At 35.1% G+C, this 20,255-nt stretch overlaps 1 protein-coding gene across 3 annotated transcripts in view; it reads left to right on the top strand.

The window, feature by feature from the left end:
• The window catches only part of LOC135097705 (calcium-dependent secretion activator-like), a 228,904-nt gene extending 211,198 nt beyond the window's left edge, over nt 1–17,706 (top strand). For 2 of the 3 annotated variants that reach the window (XM_063999692.1, XM_063999691.1), the window contains exons 10-13: nt 1,283–1,404; nt 12,379–12,523; nt 17,176–17,282; nt 17,450–17,696. In XM_063999692.1, coding sequence (XP_063855762.1) covers nt 1,283–1,404; nt 12,379–12,523; nt 17,176–17,282; nt 17,450–17,681 — 606 coding nt within the window. In that variant the 3' untranslated portion in view covers nt 17,682–17,696. Of the gene's footprint in view, nt 1–1,282; nt 1,405–12,378; nt 12,524–17,175; nt 17,283–17,449 lie in introns of all 3 variants that reach the window. The other variant, XM_063999690.1, reaches the window with a different exon arrangement.
• Nucleotides 17,707–20,255: the final 2,549 nt, after the last annotated feature.

Raw genomic sequence — 20,255 nt, 5'->3', positions numbered from 1 at the left:
TTCCAGGTACGATGAATTTTTTCTTTAAGCAAGCTAAATGAAAGCAGATGATATAAATTTATCTAATGTCCTATTCACTGCAGTTATATAAATACAAGCTCCTTTAGCATATAGGACAAAACTGCAAGCCTTTTGCTTCAGTAGTACTATACTCGTACACACGTAAAGAGGTCACAACTTTTAAAATTTGATCTATGTTAATTCTATGCTATGTATCAAAGAAAATAAAGTAAAATTATCTGTATCTAGCCAGGAACTTCAGCCCAAGATTGCATTTGTGAGACAAGTATGCTAATTGCAAGACTGCTAGGCTTTTGTTTTTATATAAACAGGTACTTGCAAATGGAATATACAATCCTAGTTTGAATTAGATTTTCATCAGATCTACAAATATGACACTTCATTCAAACTTCACAATTGCCATAACCAAATATCTTTTCCTTAATTTTCATTTTATATAATCTGTAAGCAATTGAGGACCAAAAATTAATTGACTCATGACTTCTGAATGGAACTTGTTCTCATTATGTAACTGACAATTTTGTTTCCTGTAACAATGCAAACTACTTTGCCATATTTGCAAGTTACCATTCTCAGAATATTTTTTCTTAATTTTGTATATTTAATATTTTGTCTTGAAAGTCATGGCATATAATATTTTTAAGTCTATATAGATGTGGATCACAAGTTTTACTGCTAAAATAAGATTTTATGGCTTACTCATTGTAATCAAGACATGATATTTTGTTTTATATATAATTTATGTACTAGAGAATGGTAATATATGTCATACAAATAGATGATTTTTGAAGGCAAGTATTATCACATTATTAATATCATGACAGTCAAACTTTGATCTGTGATTTATAGGTTTATCACGGAAGTACTGTGATATTTAATGAACTTGCGTCATTCAGTTAAACTCCAGAGGTGCATAGATTTAGTGAGCATTGTAAATGCATCTCCTCAATAGATATTTAGATGGATAGGTAAATAAATTTCCATCATTTATAGATAATTAGATAGGTGATTAATTAACAGATATGTAGGTAATTGTTTATTAATACAAAATTAAATTAGTTCAGGTATGCATGCAGCATCATTAATAAGTTTAAAACTTATATTGCAAACTTACATGTTTGTACATGCAAGTACAAACATATATATCAAAATTTGTTGAAAATTTTAAAGGCAGGTCTCATAGATGTATAAGACTCTTTTGTGTGTTAGTGTTATTGAATGCATTGTATCATCAATGCTTAATTAACTTTTCTCTGGGCAGGTGCTGGTGATGGAGGTGCGGGAGATCAAACATCTACCACCAAACAGAATATTTTACTGCACGATGGAGGTGGAGGGTGGAGAAAAGCTTCAGACTGACCAAGCAGAGGCATCAAAACCAATGTAAGAGATGTCATAAAATATATCTCCATAAAGAACCATTAAAAATCATTTTGCTAATTGTTCCTTTGATGTGTTAGGTAGAAAATAGAAACATGCTAGTAATTCATACTTACCTACGATATATACCTACGATATATACCTACGATATATACCTACGATATATACCTCGTATATAATGTCATAATCTATTCTTTTATCTTGCAGAATTCAGAGAAGGGATATAGATGTTGGTAGTATCATTTGTCTATGAACTGAAATACTGTGCAGAATAAGTTAAAACATCTTGGTTAGCACTCCTTGGAAAGACAAAGGAGCAAAAGTAATCTTTGCATAGGAATTAATGAAGGAGATAAATCTCATACTGTATTATGATTTCATGTTCTTATCTTCATCATCAAATAAGATTGGTTGTAACTTAAACATTTGTCAAGATGATGTTGTAGCATCTTTGGTTGTAACTTAAACATTTGTCAAGATGATGTCGTAGCATCTCAGGCCTCAGGCCCTACCAGTCACAGTTTAGGGGTAATGAATTCTTACCCTGGCTTCTTAAGTTGCCTTTTTTATACTAATATAGATATATTTTTTCTTTATATAATGTTGTCTTTTTTAAGTGGTTGGTAAAAAGATGAACAAGTTTTTAAACGTAGTCTTTTTAAGTTATTATATACAGTGGGTACAGTAAGTAATGACAGAAGTCATGTTTATTGTATATGTAGAAATGTTGCTTCATTTAGTACCCCAGTATTCATTCACTTGGAAATGAGAAAATTTAGTGACATTTGACAGGCTTGACATAGTATTTGGTGTGGTTGAGAGCCTGCAAGGAGTTCATTGTGCCTTGGGATTCAACATTGATTGTATTTTGTTCCTCAGCCAGATCATACCAGTTACTGTTTTCTCATTCTTTGTTACCACACTATTATATGTATATTTACATCTGAATCATAGAGGTATCATATAAAGAAATTCCATCTGTTTGCTCTAAGGGAAGAAAATATCCCAGTAAAGGAAATCAAAGCAGGTTGACCATCACATGGCTGTTCCAGCTGCCTTACAAGTTTTCTCTCATCTCTAAACTACAGCATGAGAAACAATTTGGAGGAAAGAAGAATTGAAGTTCATTGCTCTGCTAAGAGGAATAAGCATGAGCTCCCCTATACCATCAAGATAATGAATCTTTATTATTCTGTCTGGAGGATCATGGGAGTCTGTATTTCCCTCTTTGTAAAACTACTTTGGGTACACATTGGCATTTGAAGATACTGGAGAAGAAAATCTTGTAGTCATATCATATTTCTATTGCCTCTGTCTTCATGCACAGTGGCAGCCAGTATCACAAGGCCAAGGAAGTTACCAGACATATGCAGAACAATCATGGGAATGTTATCTGAAAGTATGGGGATTCATCATATCAAAACCTCATCAAAAAGTACTCAAATCGTTAAGATAAGGGTGCAGGATCATTAGGTGATCACCCCCACTAATGTTTGAGAAGCTCTTACCTTGGTGTTGTGTAAAGAAATGGATTTCACTTGCTTGTGGAAATTTTGTAAAAGTAAACCCAGGAGAAGGTAGGCTGTAATTTATGCTTAAAGGGGAGGTATCTTGCTACTAATGAAATTTTGAGGCAGTATATGAAAATTGGGGACATGCTTCATCACTTATTTTGTTCACTGTGAGTTTTGATCTGTCAAGGCAAGTATTAATGCTATAGCAGAGTAGCTGTGTAATGCCTCCATTGAACAATTTTTAGAAACACAGAAATTAATTTGAAAGTGGGTTAAATCTTTAGCCATGAGAGCTTGTAGCTAGGGATTGATTCCCTGACCAGGAGAACAGAAGGACAGTGCCTTGGATTTTGAGTCCATAATGATTATCAGGCCCCCAAGATAATTTTATACTCCTGGTCACAACACAAATTGCTCCCTCTGTTTAGATCAATTCATGGTGTAAATTTGAAAATGTGCTCTGAAATTCATGCAGAAATCTGAAGGAACTGGATTATTGATGGCCTGATTTTTTAATGTCAACCTGTACCATAAAACATTAGACTTCACTTTGTATTTGACTGATCTTTAGATAAAGAATGAGGGGCAAACTTTGCCCAGATATGCTTACAAAAACATGGTGTTATTTGATGGGAATCTTTACCTCTACTACCAGTGTAATGTCTCCTTTGGACTATTCACTGAAATAATGAGAAATTTATTTGTAGGTGAAAAAAAGGTCTTTGGCCTTGAGAGCTTTTCCCAGGGATGGAACCCCTGATCAACCAGAAGGACAAAATATATTGCCTTATAAACATATGTACAAAATATATTGCCTTATAAACATATGTACACTGGCACCACAATAATCATTGGGTTCCAAGATAATTTTTGGGACCTTTATGCTCCCAAGAACTACAGCTATACCACATCTTATATTTGCATAGAAGTCTTAAAATTTTTAGTATGGTTTATTTATGTGTATACATTTTTCCTTTATTTTTTATTTTCTTTATTGTAATAAGGACGTTAAACAAAAGGGTGGTGCTGCTGATGTTTAATACTGTGCTCACTGTAAATCTTTTATTTTTTTCTTTTAATGCCTGTTTTGTGATGCTGCAAGTTTTGAAACGGTAAGAAATTTATCTAAAGAGTGGACACAACAGAACACTCATGGTACACAACTTGTGCCTTTTATTATTTATTTATTTATTTATTTATTTATTATATACTTATTTTTTTTATATAAGAGTGGCCAAGGGATTCAGAAAATTAAGAAAAAAGGCCACTGACATGCCAGTCCCTAAGGGAAATATTCAAAAGGATTATCTAAAATTGGAAGAGAAGTGTCTTGAAACATTGGTCTTGAAAGAATTCAAGTCATAGGAATGGGAAGATACAGAAACAGAATATGGGTGAGAGAAAACAGAAAGTCTTGTGCAACAAGGCCATGGGAGGAGGGGAGGTATGCAGTCAACAAAATCAAAAGAGCAGTCGACATGAAAATAGTGGTAGAAGATAGCAAGATACATAACATTGTGGCAAAGAAAGAGAAAGGCTGAAGACAGTTAGTTAGAGGAGAGGAGTTGATAAGACATTCCATCCTGTTCAAAAAAGTACTATGAGTGGAACCCTGCCTTAAACATATGTGAAGTGTACACCATACTTGGGCAGGTAAGAGATAGCAGCCAGGAGAGTGAGAAAAATGGGCAGATCACTCAGAATACCTAACTTCATAGAAGTTGTTTTAGCAAGAGATGAGATGTGAAGTTTCCAATTTAGATTATTTGTAAATAACAGACTGAGGATGATCACTGTAGAAGAAGACTGTTGAGTGTCATTGAAGAAGAGGGTATACTTCTCTGGAAGCTTGTGTTGAGTTTGAGTTCATAGACATAGGAATTGAGTGTTTGAGGTACTTAACAACACCAAGTTTGTTCTGCCTTGATAAAAAAAATTAAGAAAGATCAAAGAAGCCATGGAAAAGTGCCAAGTGGTATCATCAGTGTAGGAGTGGACAAGACAGTAAGTTTGACTTAACATTAATGATTAATAGAAAGTGGCTGACAGGACAAAACCCTGAGGAACACCACCGTTAATAAGCTTATAAGAAGAGTAACTATCTACCACAGCAGCAGTAGAATTGTCAGAAAGGATTTTCATTGATTAAAGGAAAGGGAATACTCAGCAACATTGCAGTCATATGGTGCCAAAGGGGAGCACTGAGTCCACAGAGCTGACAGATACAAAACCATCCAGTGACAGGTGAGTCATTAAAGAAGGTGGTACTGACCATGCTTCAAGCCTCACCACCTTAACAAGGTGACTTCACACAGTGGTGTCAGAAAGGAAACTTGAGATGAAGTTACAGAGAGAAGGATAGAAGCTGTAGGAGGGTAGTTTGGAGATTGCAGCTTTGTACCAGACTTTGTCAAATACTTTTGATACATCTAAGGCAACTGCAAAAATTTCACCAAAATCCCTGAAAGTGGATGACTAAGACTTAGTAAGGAAAGCCAAAAGATCACCAGTAGAGTGGCCATGACAGAATCCATATTGGCAATCAGATATCAGGTTGTGAAGTGATAAATGTTTAAGAATCTTTCTGTTGTGAATAGATAAAAAAATTTAGAAAGGCAGCAAATTAAATCAATAAGGCAGTAGTTTGCAGGATTAGAGCGGTCACCCTTTTTAGGAAGAGGCTGAATGTATGCAAACTTCCAACAGAAAGGAAAGGTTGATGTTGAGAAACAGAGTTGCTTGTACCAGGTAAGGTACAAGCAAGCAGGCACAATTTGGAGAATGATAGGAGGGAACCTATCAGATCCATAAGCCTTCTGATAATTAAGGCCAACAAGAGCACAAAAAGCATCATTAGTAAAAGTTTTTAATGAGAGACATGAAATAGCTGAAGGATAGAGAGGGGGGAACAAGACCTGAATAATCTAGCATTGCATTTTCAGCAAGAGTTTTAGCAGAGTTCAGCTTTAGAGATAGACGAGATGGCAATGGTGTCATCAGCTTGAAGTAAGGGAGAAAAAGATGAAGAAGTAAAGATGTCAGAGATATTTTTGGCTAAATGCCAGAAGTCATGAGGGAAATTAGATGTAGAAAGGCTGAGATTTTCTAATGACGGAGTTTTGGCTAGTCGGAGAACAGGCTTGGCGTGATTTCAGTAAGAAATATGAATAGGGAATGATCATGAATGGAGATGAAAGAAAGATTTGTGTATATAAATGAGTTGACTGAGAGGTTCAAATGAAGGAAAGAGGTCCATTTAGTCTGGAAAGGAAAGAAGTGAAAGAGGAATGAGTGAGGCAGGACAACAGTTATAGATGGGAGTGTGCTGTGGCACTAGTATAGAATTTGTTTGCACAGTATGTCCTGGATATTTTTCCCATGTCCATCATTTGTGTGGACCAGGGTTGTGTGATCGGAGCTGAATATCAGAGGTAATGATGATAATGATGATGATGATTCTGCTGCTCATCACATAATCATTATCTATTTTGATCTGATCATCATCATCAATATAATCTCTTAACATCTTTATCAGCAGTGATTAAGGCTTATTACAGAGTTGCATTTAAACTAGCAAGGAATGAATATCTGAAGGTGAGAAGGAAAGAATGAAGGTAAAAAAGAGATTTCAGGAGAAAATAGTTAATGAGTGTAGGGAAGAACCTAAACTATTTTTATGCCTGTTTGGACAGAAACATTAAACTTAAAGAAAGATTAGTTTGATAGAAAATAATGACATACATATAGACTCAAGGAAATTAGTGAAATACTCCATTAAACCTGAGAATCTTTACAAATAAATAATACCAGGTGGCCTGGTATAAGTTTGGAAAAGGAATCTGGATGATTTCTGATTGCTTTTGAATTCTCACAAGCCTTGTGTAGACCTCCAGCCAATATCGGTTATGGTTGTTATTTAACATCGATAGTATAAATGTTACAGCAATCTGTTTCATGTTGAGTTCATCTGACAAAATGAACTGCCAGGTTCTGCATGACAGCATCTTAATGTTGCAGATGTTACATATCAATTACCTACACTCTTCAAGAATAATTTTGCAATATTTTCAGCAGTATGGTGGTTAAAGTTTAACTGATTAAATCAGTGATAATCTGCATATGGCCCAAAGTATCATAACAAAATTTCTTTTTAAGAATTGTGTAAGTTTTTTTGCAACATTTGCTAAGTTTGAAGTAGTACGAGTATTTGATACAAACTTCCTGTTCCTTCACATCTGTCACTTCAGTGTAAATACAGTGGTACCTCGACTTATGAGTTTAATTTGTTCCCTGACAGAGCTTGTAATTCAATTTGCTCATATGTCAAATAAACTTTCGCCATTGAAATTAACTGAAATGTTATTAATCCATTCCAGGCCCCAAAAAACACTTTTTTTTTTTTTTTTTTTTTTTTCTCTCATATAAAAACATGACAGTAAACTGTTGATATAACAAACCTCTTTACCAAATTTCTTGTGTAATAACCCCTATCAAACACTCATTTTATTTTATAAGACTTTGCAATTTACAGCATATTTCAAAATTATTGAATGCTTGCTTTATTTTATGAACATCTTAGTTCTTAAAATGCAGGAGGGTTGCCTGACACAGTCAACTGCATGTTTGAGAGATGAATTGTGGCTGTGTGACAGCCAGTGAGTGACCTTGACAATAGCCAATGATTCTCTCTCTCTCTCTCTCTCTCTCTCTCTCTCTCTCTCTCTCTCTCTCTCTCTCTCTCTCTCTCTCTCTCTCTCTCTCTCTCTCATGTGTTCATTGTATTGAGGGTTTACTATAAGAAAATGCATTTATAAGTAACAAATATATGAAAACAATTGAAGTGAACGATGTGGTGCTCACTGTGCCAGCTAGCGGTGGCATAGCTGAGGTTCACTCGTATATTGAATTTTGGATCACAACTCAAAGCAAATAATTGTTCAAGTGATAGCTCATATCTTGAAAAACTTGTAAGTTGAGGTACTACTACATTCCAAAGTGAAACTTTAACATTGAAAAAATAGCAAAAAAGCAGTTAAACACAGAAAAAAAAAAACACATAGCACTATAGTTCATAGATTCTACACGTAATGCCACAGGCATTTCTCCTTTGTGCAATCAGTTCCTGTTTATTTTCCAGCTTTTGAGAGTACCTTGGTAGTACTTTATGAAATTGAGATCACACTGATAAAAGTGTACCACCAAACATAAAGTGTACATGACTCTGATTGTGGCATAATGACTACTGATAAGTCAGATGGAATTGATCTAAACTTGGTACAGCATCATTGCAGTTCTTTTTCCTTTTTTAATGTAAATTCTTGAGGTTTTATATTCATTACTGGAGTTAGACAGCACAGACAAAGAGCATAGGTATTCTTTTTTCTAGGAGTTAGATAACTAAACTTGTGCTTCATTGAACTAGTTTTGTTGTTGTGTAATAATGTAGAAGCTGCACTGCATTTACTGTGAAATAGTGGAAAATAAATTTGCTTGAAACATATTGTGAGAAATAAGATTAAGAATCCCATTGCAGCAAATAGAAGACAAAAAGTTGTTGATCATACTACAAGTAACAACTGGAATCCCAAGTATGTTTGCCAGGCACTAATTGAAATTATTTTTAAAAAGAACATTGTACTTCATGTATTAACTATGTAGGTAATGTAGAAGAGATATGTATCTTTAACCTTACTTTCACTCTTTTAAATTGTTTTTCTCAGGAGGTAAGACAAAAGTCTTTGTCAGATTGATAATTATTAATGGTGCAATAATTTATTGTAAGTATTCTGTAAGATATAAAAATACTTGAAACAATATTGGTAGTAATAATTTTGCAGGGGAACCATATATTGCATCCTAATTTTTCATCAAGTACTGAATGATCACTTACAGATTATATGTATGTATTTGATTTGCTACTTTCACGGTAAAATTTAGAACCTTAGTAAGGTATTATTCATTTTTATTTATTTATTTTTTTTTTTTTTTTTCATGACAATTATTTGGTTTGATAATTTATTTTGATGTTTGCTTCATGAAAAATTCATAAGAGAGGTAACCAAAAGAGTTTCTTCTTGCTCCATTCCTTATACTTTGTCCTTGCAATATTTTTAGTCTTTATTGTTTTCTTTTTCCTCTTATTTATTTACTATATATGACTGGTACCATTGAGATCCTTGGCTGGTATTTATAGGAAAAACTTAACATTTCTTAAATTTTGACTTAGAGTGTACTTAGCTGAGCCATTCTGGCTAAGACTTATTTGTACAATAGGTTGAGTCTTGTTGAGCCATGACTCAGTTAAGGAAAGGCAAAGTCCAAACAAATGTATGAAAAGCATGAAGACAAAACAGTAAATAACAAAATTACCTTAGTTCTACATGAATATACCATAAATAGATCATACAACAGTAAATAATGGTATATCTATAAATATCAGTATTTTCTACTTGGTTATGATTAATGTCAGTGAACTTTTGAGACAAGCTTAATGCATCTCCCAGTAATCAAAACAAATCCCAGTCTCACATGCTTCCTTACTCTGGCAAGACTAATTCACTCATATTCAAAATCCTTGCATCATGAACAGACCCATGAAAGTTAGTATTAATATCAAGGATCATATAATTTGCATCAAATACAATTTGAACATTGACACTGTGATAGTTCTTTCTGTTCACAAACTCATTTTCATACTCACAAGAGGTAACAATTTTTACATAAGTCCCATCTATTATCTCAACTACTCCTGGGAAATTTGCAATAGCCATGAATTTTGCTTGCTTTAAATTTCTGCTGGGTCTGTTGGAAAATTCCATGAATTGGGTAACGATGTTTAGAGTAGCTAAAGCATTCAGAGTTTGGCATTTAACCCTGGTAATTGTAGACTCTGACAGTTCAAAGTAATCACCATTGCACAACTGCATTTTTCAAGTTCCCAAATATCTGAGAGTGGCCATTTCTGGGGTGACTGCTAGCATGGTTGCAATCAGTACGACTTTGTAGTTCCCTCTCAGTAAATCCATCACAAAAACTATTCCTTCATGATTCAGTTTGCATCTCTTGATAAGGTCAGCATCATCATACTTTTGAGAACATTCTTTCATTCACAAAAGGTCCTTGGATGTTGTCTTCATATTTGTTGACGTTCAGCCATCAGGGTTGGGTACAAGTGCATGTACTTTTACTTGGACTTGGACTTGGACTTAAGTAAAGATAATCATGTATTTGTACTTGGAATTTAAAAATTCAATGTTACTTTTACTTGTACTTAGATCCAAAGTACTTGGAAACACCAAGTACATTCAGTACAAACAAGTATATTGTACTGAATCAAAAGTTATATACTGTATATAGATTCTAGTGAACTTTGTGATGATAATATTGGTTAAATATGTACATTGAGTACTATGATATTGTAGTGTAATATATGATAAAGTAACATAATTAAATAGTATTTTCTCAATGGGTAACATGCTACAGTAGACAGGGGCAGTACAGCACCACATTACTCAACAAGTGTGAATATGTTTATTACTGTCATCCTAAAATAGAATAAAGGTAGAATTTCCATTTACTTTTCAATAGTGAATCCCACTTTTAACAGTGTACTCATTAATGTGTATGTATGAAAACTACTACCTTTCGTGCTTTACGAATCTGTGACTGGAATTATTGTGGTCTTGGACTCAAGTATGTAGTAAAGTGACTGTACTTGTACTTGAAAAATATCCAGGTACTTGGACTTGGACTTAAGTACAATTGCTTGTACATGGACCCAATTCTGTCAGCCATATTAGTTGTTGTTGTCTGAGCACTGTCTTAGCCAGCTTGAGCTACCTCTGGTGGTGTCTTAAATCTTGTCATCTGCTAAGGCAGGGCTAAGTCGCACTCAGCAGATCTGGCGGGTTTGAGACATTTTATAACACATGCTTAGTAATGGCTTACCATTTCTGTGAGATAAGACCATGCTTAGCAGCTCTTGTCTCACTCTTTGGTATCCTAAAACTTATCCATTTTTGTTTCCCTCTTCATGTGTGCATTAACATCATACAAAAATGCTTTTATTCATTGTAACTGTGATGCTCCCTTTGAATGCTCAATAGAAACAGTGAAAAATTTATCAAAAGGCAGGATAAATCTTCAGATTCAGATTTGACATTTTCACCTTGAATTTTCTATCTTTGAAATAACGCTAAAGATCACCTGTACAACAACTAACAATGATATAAATGTTCAAGTGCTTTGCTATAATGCTTTCTCTTACCCAATCAAATCTGATTATCAAATGCAAAACTATAGTTTTCTAGTTTGAAAACCACTTAAAACATCACATGCTATATTTGACTAAAGTATCAAAACAAATATAATGATGTAAGACTAGAGTTTTTGGGCTTGAAAATTACCAGCAACATTATCTTCAACATCAGTAACAAGCTTACTAATGTATGAATTACAGTAATGTAATTTCTTGACCCTCACATCACACATATTTGTTTGTACTGAGAGAGGAAGGAATAGGCAAAACCAGTTGAGGTATTATCCCTATAAATCTGTATTTATATAGCCTTAATGATTCATATTTAGCTAAGTTCTGGTTTATGATATAAAATGCTGATCTTATCCTTCCAAGGCAAACAAAAGTACTGTACTGTATTGTGTTTTATAACCCTACATTGTCATATCTGCCACATTCTTTTACTTGAATGGGCCTCTGTTTCATCATGATGCCTTTCCATTTGTGCTCTTTTGTTCTCATGTCTTTCGGTCTCAGTGTTTATTTGCTTGATCAATGTTAGTACTATAGTTTTATTGAAGATATCCTAAATGCACCCCCAGATTTTCATCTTAAAATTCTCCATGTGACACAAATCTTTAGTAACTTTTTTTTTTCAGGTTTTATTCCTTCATCACTAGTCTCTCTCTCTCTCTCTCTCTCTCTCTCTCTCTCTCTCTCTCTCTCTCTCTCTCTCTCTCTCTCTCTCTCTCTCTCTCTCTCTCTCTCTCTCTCTCTCTCTCTCTCTCTCTCTCTCTCTCTCTCTCTCTCTCTGGTTTCTGATTGTTGTTAATTTATTTTTTTCACATATGCTAATTTTTATCTCATCATAATGATCTGAATTTTCATTGTGGTTATAATTACCTTGGCATCTGGCATGCCTTTTTTGGTGTTCTGATGAAATCTCCATAATCTATCATCTTTGTCCCATGTCTACTCTCTTATCCAGGTATATCTGTGGATCATCTTTTGTTTGGATCCAACTCTTTAGTAATGTGAACTTCCCTCTTTTAGCACATATGGTTGCTGCTCTATCCCTATTCTTATTCTTCTAGTGGTATACCCCATTCTCCAATCAATGCACCACATCTAGATTTTCAGTACATAGTTTAGCATTCATGTTTGATTATTTGATCACAGAGAATTATTTAAGCAAAGATTAGTCATTAATGTTCTGTCTTTTTGCAGGTGGGACACACAAGGGGATTTCACAACAACACATCCACTACCTGGTGTCAAAGTAAAGCTGTATACAGAATCAGCATCTATGCTTTCCCTAGATGATAAGGAACTAGGCAAGGTTGTTCTACATCCCACAGCCATGTCATCCAAGGTCAGTTAAGAAATTTTATTGAAAATTTCTCTTTGTAAATATTCATACTTGCCATAACTTTATTATTGGTCTTCATACAAGTGAGTTATGTTCTTTAAAAACATTACTAAAATTTAATATTTTTTCTTTGAATGCACATTTCATTGCTTTTAGATAAATATTTTGAAATTTTCATTTATAAGTATGAATTTTGCAATTGTACATTAGGACAAAGGATAAAATAATTTTATTCATAGCCTTGAAAACTTATAAATTGTATGTTTTTTTTTTTTTATGTAGGAAGGACACTGGCCAAGGGCAACAAAAATTTAATAAAAAAATGCCCACTGAAATGCCAGTCCCATAAAAGGGTCAAAGCAGTGGTCAAAAATTGATGAATAAATATCTTGAAACCTCCCTCTTGAAGGAATTCAAGTCATAGGAAGGTGGAAATACAGAAGTAGGCAGGGAGTTCTAGAGTTTATCAGAGAAAGGGATGAATGACTGAGAATACTGGTTAACTCTTGCGTTAGAGAGGTGGACAGAATAGGGGTGAGAGAAAGAAGAAAGTCTTGTGCAGTGAGGCCGCGGAAGGAGGGGAGGCATGCAGTTAGCAACATCAGAAGAGCAGTTAGCATGAAAATAGTGGTAGAAGACAGCTAGATATGCAACATTGCAGACATGTGAAGCATACTCCATACATGGACAGATAAGGCCCTTGTACAGAGCAGCTGGGGGATGAGAAAAACTGGCGGAGATGTCTCAGAACACCTAACTTCATAGAAGCTGTTTTAGCTAGAGATGAGATGTGAAGTTTCCAGTTCAGATTATAAGTAAAGGACAGACCGAGGATGTTCAGTGTAGAAGAGGGGGACAGTTGAGTGTCATTGAAGAAGAGGGGATAGTTGTCTGGAAGGTTGTGTCGAGTTGATAGATGCAGGAATTGAGTTTTTGAGGCATTGAACAATACCAAGTTTGCTCTGCCCCAATGAGAAATTTTAGAAAGATTAGAAGTCAAGCGTTCTGTGGCTTCCCTGTGTGATATGTTTACCTCCTGAAGGGTTGGATGTCTATGAAAAGACATGGAAAAGTGCAGGGTGGTATCATCAGCGTAGGAGTGGATAGGACAAGAAGTTTGGTTTAGAAGATCATTAATGAATAATAAGAAGAGAGTGGGTGACAGGACAGAACCCTGAGGAACACCACTGTTAATAGATTTAGGAGAAGAACAGTGACCGTCTACCACAGCAGCAATAGAACGGTCAGAAAGGAAACTTGAGATGAAGTTACAGAGAGAAGGATAGAAACCATAGGAGGGTAGTTTGGAAATCAAAGCTTTGTGCCAGACTCTATCAAAAGCTTTTGATATGTCCAAGGTAACAGCAAAAGTTTCACCAAAATCTTTAAAAGAGGATGACCAAGACTCAGTAAGGAAAGCCAGAAGATCACCAGTAGAGCGGCCTTGACAGAACCCATACTGGCGATCAGATAGAAGGTTGTGAAGTGATAGATGTTTAAGAATCTTCCTGTTGAGGATAGATTCAAAAACTTTAGATAGGCAGGAAATTAAAGCAATAGGACGGTAGTTTGAGGGATTAGAACGGTCACCCCTTTTTAGGAACAGGTTGAATGTAGGCAAACTTCCAGCAAGAAGGAAAGTTAGATGTTGACAGACAGAGCTGAAAGAGTTTGACTAGGCAAGGTGCAAGCACAGAGGCACAGTTTTGGAGAACAATAGGAGGGACCCCATCAGGTCCATGAGCCTTCCGAAGGTTTAGGCCAGCGAGGGCATGGAAAACATCATTGCGAAGAATTTTATTACGTGGCATGAAGTAGTTAGAGGGTGGAGGAGAAGGAGGAACAAGCCCAGAATAGTCCAAGGTAGAGTTTTTAGCAAAGGTTTGAGCGAAGAGTTCAGCTTTAGAAATAGATGTGATAGCAGTGGTGCCATCTGGTTGAAATAGAGGAGGGAAAGAAGAAGAAGCAAAGTTATTGGAGATATTTTTGGCTAGATGCCAGAAATCACAAGGGGAGTTAGATCTTGAAAGGTTTTGACATTTTCTGTTAATGAAGGAGTTTTTGGCTAGTTGGAGAACAGACTTGGCATGGTTCCAGGCATAAATATAAAGTGCATGAGATTCAGGTGATGGAAGGCTTAAGTACCTTTTGTGGGCCACCTCTCTATCATGTATAGCACGAGAACAAGCTGTGTTAAACCAAGGTTTAGAAGGTTTAGGACGAGAAAAAGAATGAGGAATGTATGCCTCCATGCCAGACACTATCACCTCTGTTATGCGCTCAGCACACAAAGACGGGTCTCTGACACGGAAGCAGTAGTCATTCCAAGGAAAATCAGCAAAATACCTCCTCAGGTCCCCCCAACTAGCAGAGGCAAAACACCAGAGGCACCTTCGCTTAGGGGGATGCTGAGGAGGGATTGGAGCAATAGGACAAGATATAGATATGAGATTGTGATCAGAGGAGCCCAACAGAGAAGAAAGGGTGACAGCATAAGCAGAAGGATTAGAGGTCAGGAAAAGGTCAAGAATGTTGGGCGTATCTCCAAGACGGTCAGGAATACGAGTAGGGTGTTGCACCAATTGCTCTAGGTCATGGAGGATAGCAAAGTTGTAGGCTAGTTCACCAGGATGGTCAGTGAAGGGAGAGGAAAGCCAAAGCTGGTGGTGAACATTGAAGTCTCCAAGAATGGAGATCTCTGCAAAAGGGAAGAGGGTCAGAATGTGTTCCACTTTGGAAGTTAAGTAGTCAAAGAATTTCTTATAATCAGAGGAGTTAGGTGAGAGGTATACAGCACAGATAAATTTAGTATGAGAGTGACTCTGTAGTCGTAGCCAGATGGTGGAAAACTCAGGAGATTCAAGAGCGTGGGCACGAGAGCAGGTTAAATCATTGCGCACATAAACGCAGCATCCAGCTTTGGATCAAAAATGAGGATAGAGAAAGTAGGAGGGAACAGAAAAGGGGCTACTGTCAGTTGCCTCAGACATCTGAGTTTCAGTGAGGAAAAGAAGATGAGGTTTAGAAGAGGAGAGGTGGTGTTCTACAGATTGAAAATTAGATCTTAGACTCCGACTCCGAGGGACTCCGAGGCTGGTGTAGGAATCGGCATGATGATTTTGAAATTTTTGAGTGAAGGTTGTGTGTGTTATTAGGTGCTTGTAGTTTTGTGTGGAGGAAGAGAGTTGTCTTTAGAGGGCAGGCTGTGACTGCCCCCTTGTGTTGTGAGACACAAAGGGAAACGTTCAGTGAGGTCACAGCTGAGTTTAATGATAAGTTCACAGCACTCCCTGAACAGTGCTTTAGACCTCACTGGGAGTAATTATCGTTTCGGCAGGTGTCTACTGCCTCCTCCTGCCATGTTCATAGATCAATGTTTGTACTTTTCTAGTTTCCTAAACTAAAAGCTCAGGTGCTACATATTGCACCCATTGCATTAATGTCCTGATCCAAATAATTTATATGATTAACATATTTTGGTAACACTGATTATCTGAAATCAAAATAATTCTCCAATCATTGGTATCTTCAAAAAGAAAAAAAAAAAAAAATCGCTGGATTATAACAGTATGCATGAATGTTTTAGAGCATACAGTGTGATCTACACCACATGACTGGGGCCATTCCTTTATGGATTCTTTGCTTGAAACCCAACTTAAACATATATCTCATTTCAATTAGTTCTTAATGATGGATAGATTCTAATCACATCCTTTGAGAAGTCCTGTTTGTCTCCACAAATTAAAATCAAGATTGTAAGTTAAGCTGACACCTAAATATGTGTCTAATGCTATTGTAGTCAGTACTATTTAACAATGCAGTTAAGAAATCTCAATTTGGCACCATCTACATGATCATTTATGATTTAACAAAGGACACTACAGTACATAATACCATAGGAGTCTTTGAAGCTTCCTGTTAACTGAGATTACAAAAATAATTTTGTCATATCATTTTCAAATTTCACTGATTTGCAACCAGGCTGGCACTGTTGCCATCCACCACTCTGACCATGAAACATGTCTTATCATTATCTGATTCCAATGCAATAGATGAACACTGTGAAAGCAGGTTTTTTGAACAGGTTACTGGTTCCAACTTAACACCAAGTAAATGTATGTACATGTGATAAAAACAGGTTCAGGAGTTTTGACAACTTGCATCTGCTTTCAATCTGTTCCCCTGTTTCTCAGACAATTGTTATTGCTGATCCACTTCAGAAGTGTAATTTCTAATCATGAAATTCTTTGAAAGACTATCAGAATGTGATCAAATGCACAGACACCATGCCAACAGAAATATAATGGATAAATTAGTGGCTGAATTATTCATGACACAATAATCGACATTCAAAGGCTGCATACAAGAACTTATATAACAATTTGTAATAAAGATCAAATTTTACCTCCTAGAAATATCAACAATTATTCAGCTTCTTTTTCAAATTCCACAGCTGTCTTTCTTGTCTTACACTCAGTAACCTTTAAAACTGAGAAGAATAGTTCCCTATAGTTCTCAAGATAATTTTAGTTAGATTTTGATGTATGATATCAGGAACTGTATAAAAGTATAGGCACAAAACATTGTAACATAGTGGCATTTTATTTACATTAAAGAGTATGAACATAAATATAAGGATGTCATTATCATTGCAGGTACCTGAATGGTACAAGATGCAAGTTCCAAAAAATTCACCTGAAAATAATCTTAGAATTAAGATTGCTGTCAGAATGGATAAACCACAAAACTTAAAACATTGTGGGTAAGTGTTTACATTATCATCATTATTGTATGGCTATTGAATCTTGTATGTATTTTTATTGATATATTATTAAATACTTGTATTGCAAGCTGCATAATAAGTGTCATGAAATTCATCCATTTTTTTCTATACACAAGGTTAAATTTTATTAAAATCTCACTCGACAGCCATCTGTATGCTCTAGGGAAGAGTTGCTGGAAAAAGTGGAAGAAACGGTATTTTTGTTTAGTACAAGTGTCCCAGTACACATTTGCCATGTGTAGCTACAGAGAGAAGAAAAGCGAACCCACGGAGATGATGCAGCTGGATGGGTATACAGTGGACTACATTGAGGCAGTGTCAGGTAATGCTACATTCTGTTGGATGATATTCACATATATTGGCTGCAAAATTCTTTGATCTCTAGATATAAACATCATCAAGAAGATAAATAGTATTATTTATTGAAATTTATTAAGACATTAGTTAAGCATCAAACAACACAAATATTTTTTTTTCCAATAAGTAATTTTTGTTGCTAAAAAAAATCTAGCATTTATTTTTTACTCATTGCAATACATGTTGTTTCATTAGTGCTGCACTTAATTGAATCATAGCCAAAATTCTTGTATGAAAGAAAATCCTTTGGAATATGTTCCTTTCACACCTCTTGGTGCTGAGAGACATTTTTCTTTTAACTTGTCTTGAGAGGAAGGTAGTCTTTTACATGACTTATACAGTATGACTAATTGCTGCTTTTATGATATATAAAATGTATAAACCTATAAGACACACCTTCATTTATGAATATGTAAAAGCAAACTCTTTCTATGTTCATTAATCACCACTGCTATAATATGACAGAAAATTAAGTGCATGGTGCAGATGCATTAAGCAGAATCATCTGATCATAATTTTTGGATGTGATCTCAACTGATAACATTATTAAGTAGTGGCAGCAATCTGGACTTCCAGGCATTAGTTCATGAAGCAGCATCTGCATGCTACAAATGGCAAGACCAACCCAAAGCAGACACTTCCAAAACAAAACATTCTGTTATGAATGATAAAGTTTTAGTATGGTACAATGGAGGAAAATTCCCATTCATACTGATGATGTGGAGTATGGAGGTTAAACTGGAAAAGACAATCATTTTACAGTTCCAGAGATGGCATATTGATTATCATCTGATTGTTGGGATCCTCAATGTTAGTGCACATTTTAATTCAAACAGCCTTTTTACAGAAATGGCAACCAGGCTGACCTCAGTAATACTTCTCTCTCATTCACAAAAAGTCTTTTATTTAATTTCATCCATGATGTGACACATATGGAGAAAGTTGATGCAAAAAGAGTAAGGCAGGTTTTACAACAAGCTTCAGTTGTACATTGTAATGGTGATCTCTAATAAAAGTTAGTACATATTCAAGCTAATTCAGTTTAATAGATGGAACCAATCCATCCAAAAAGAGATTTGTGAGGATAAAGCTCATCAATAAACTGAAGACAGGAAGATTTTTTGTAATGGGCATGACAAGTAAAAATTTGGAATGAACATTTTTTTCCCTCATTCAAATTGCATACAGTCAGCTGATTTAGCACAGAGAGCATTGGAAATCTCAGAACCAGGCTCAGTTCATGTGATATGAACCATACATTGTTCCTTTCTGCTCCATACTCCTGACCAAGACAGACATATCACCACTCTTCTGGTATGCCCCACTAGAGGTTGAAGTTCCAGCTAAAGCCAGTTTGCCATATGGATTTTTTTTTTTTTTTTTTTTGTATGTGTGTGTGTGTGTGTGTGTGTGTGTGTGTGTGTGTGTGTAATATTGTGGCAGGTATTTAGGGGTAGGGTTTAGTGCCAAAAGTTGATCTCTTACAATTAAAATATTTTGAGAGGAGTCCAGAAGCTGTTATAGTCCAGCTTTGAGTGAGTGCATGACTGTGCTATTTGTTGTGTTGTCTGTCTGGAGTTTGGCTTCATCATAGTAGGGTTATTCCAGTTTTGTTATGTGAAGTTTTGTGGTGTCTGCAGTTTGAGTGTGGTGGTGTGGCCATGTGGCCATAATGTACTCCCTTTTCTTTCACAGCTTCAAATAACAAGTGATATATATATATATATATATATATATATATATATATATATATATATATATATATATATATATATATATATATATATATATATATATATATATATACAGTAAAACCCCTCACATCCGGCATTCGAGTATCCGGCAGCTTCAAGTATCCGGCACATTTTTCCCAGAGCCCTAAAATCAATAAAAAGTCAATGTGTACTCATAAAATCAATTAAAATTCCCGTGCGAGGCATACTTTGTCCCCTCACCACCAGGGCGCACTGCTTCCCGCCACCCATGGCCCACTGCACTGTGTTTACTCAGTGACTCAGTCCCGCGTGTGCACTGTTTATTGCCTGACACCTTCATCATGTCTAAAGTTATAGAAAAGAGGAAGTGTGTTGTGCTTACACTTAAGCAACTGATCAGATCAGCTGATCTTTGTTATGGTAAGATGCATAAGTGTAGGGTGGTGATTGTGGACATAATTTCACTTCTATTCAAGTATCCGGCAATATTCAAGTATCTGGCATGTGAGCAGTCCCATTGATGCCGGATAAGAGGGATTTTACTGTATATATATATATATATATATATATATATATATATATATATATATATATATATATATATATATATATATATATATATATATATATATATATATATATATATATATATATATATATATATATATATATATATATATATATATATATATATATATATATATATATATATATATATATATATATATATATATATATATACATACATACATACATACATACATACATATATATATATATATATATATATATATTATATATATATATATATATATATATATATATATATATATATATATATATATATATATATATATATATATATAGAAACCATTGTCGC

Source organism: Scylla paramamosain, unplaced genomic scaffold, assembly GCF_035594125.1.
Source record: "Scylla paramamosain isolate STU-SP2022 unplaced genomic scaffold, ASM3559412v1 Contig29, whole genome shotgun sequence".
NCBI classification, from domain to species: Eukaryota; Metazoa; Arthropoda; class Malacostraca; order Decapoda; family Portunidae; genus Scylla; species Scylla paramamosain.
This window is presented reverse-complemented; position numbering and strand designations above follow the sequence as displayed.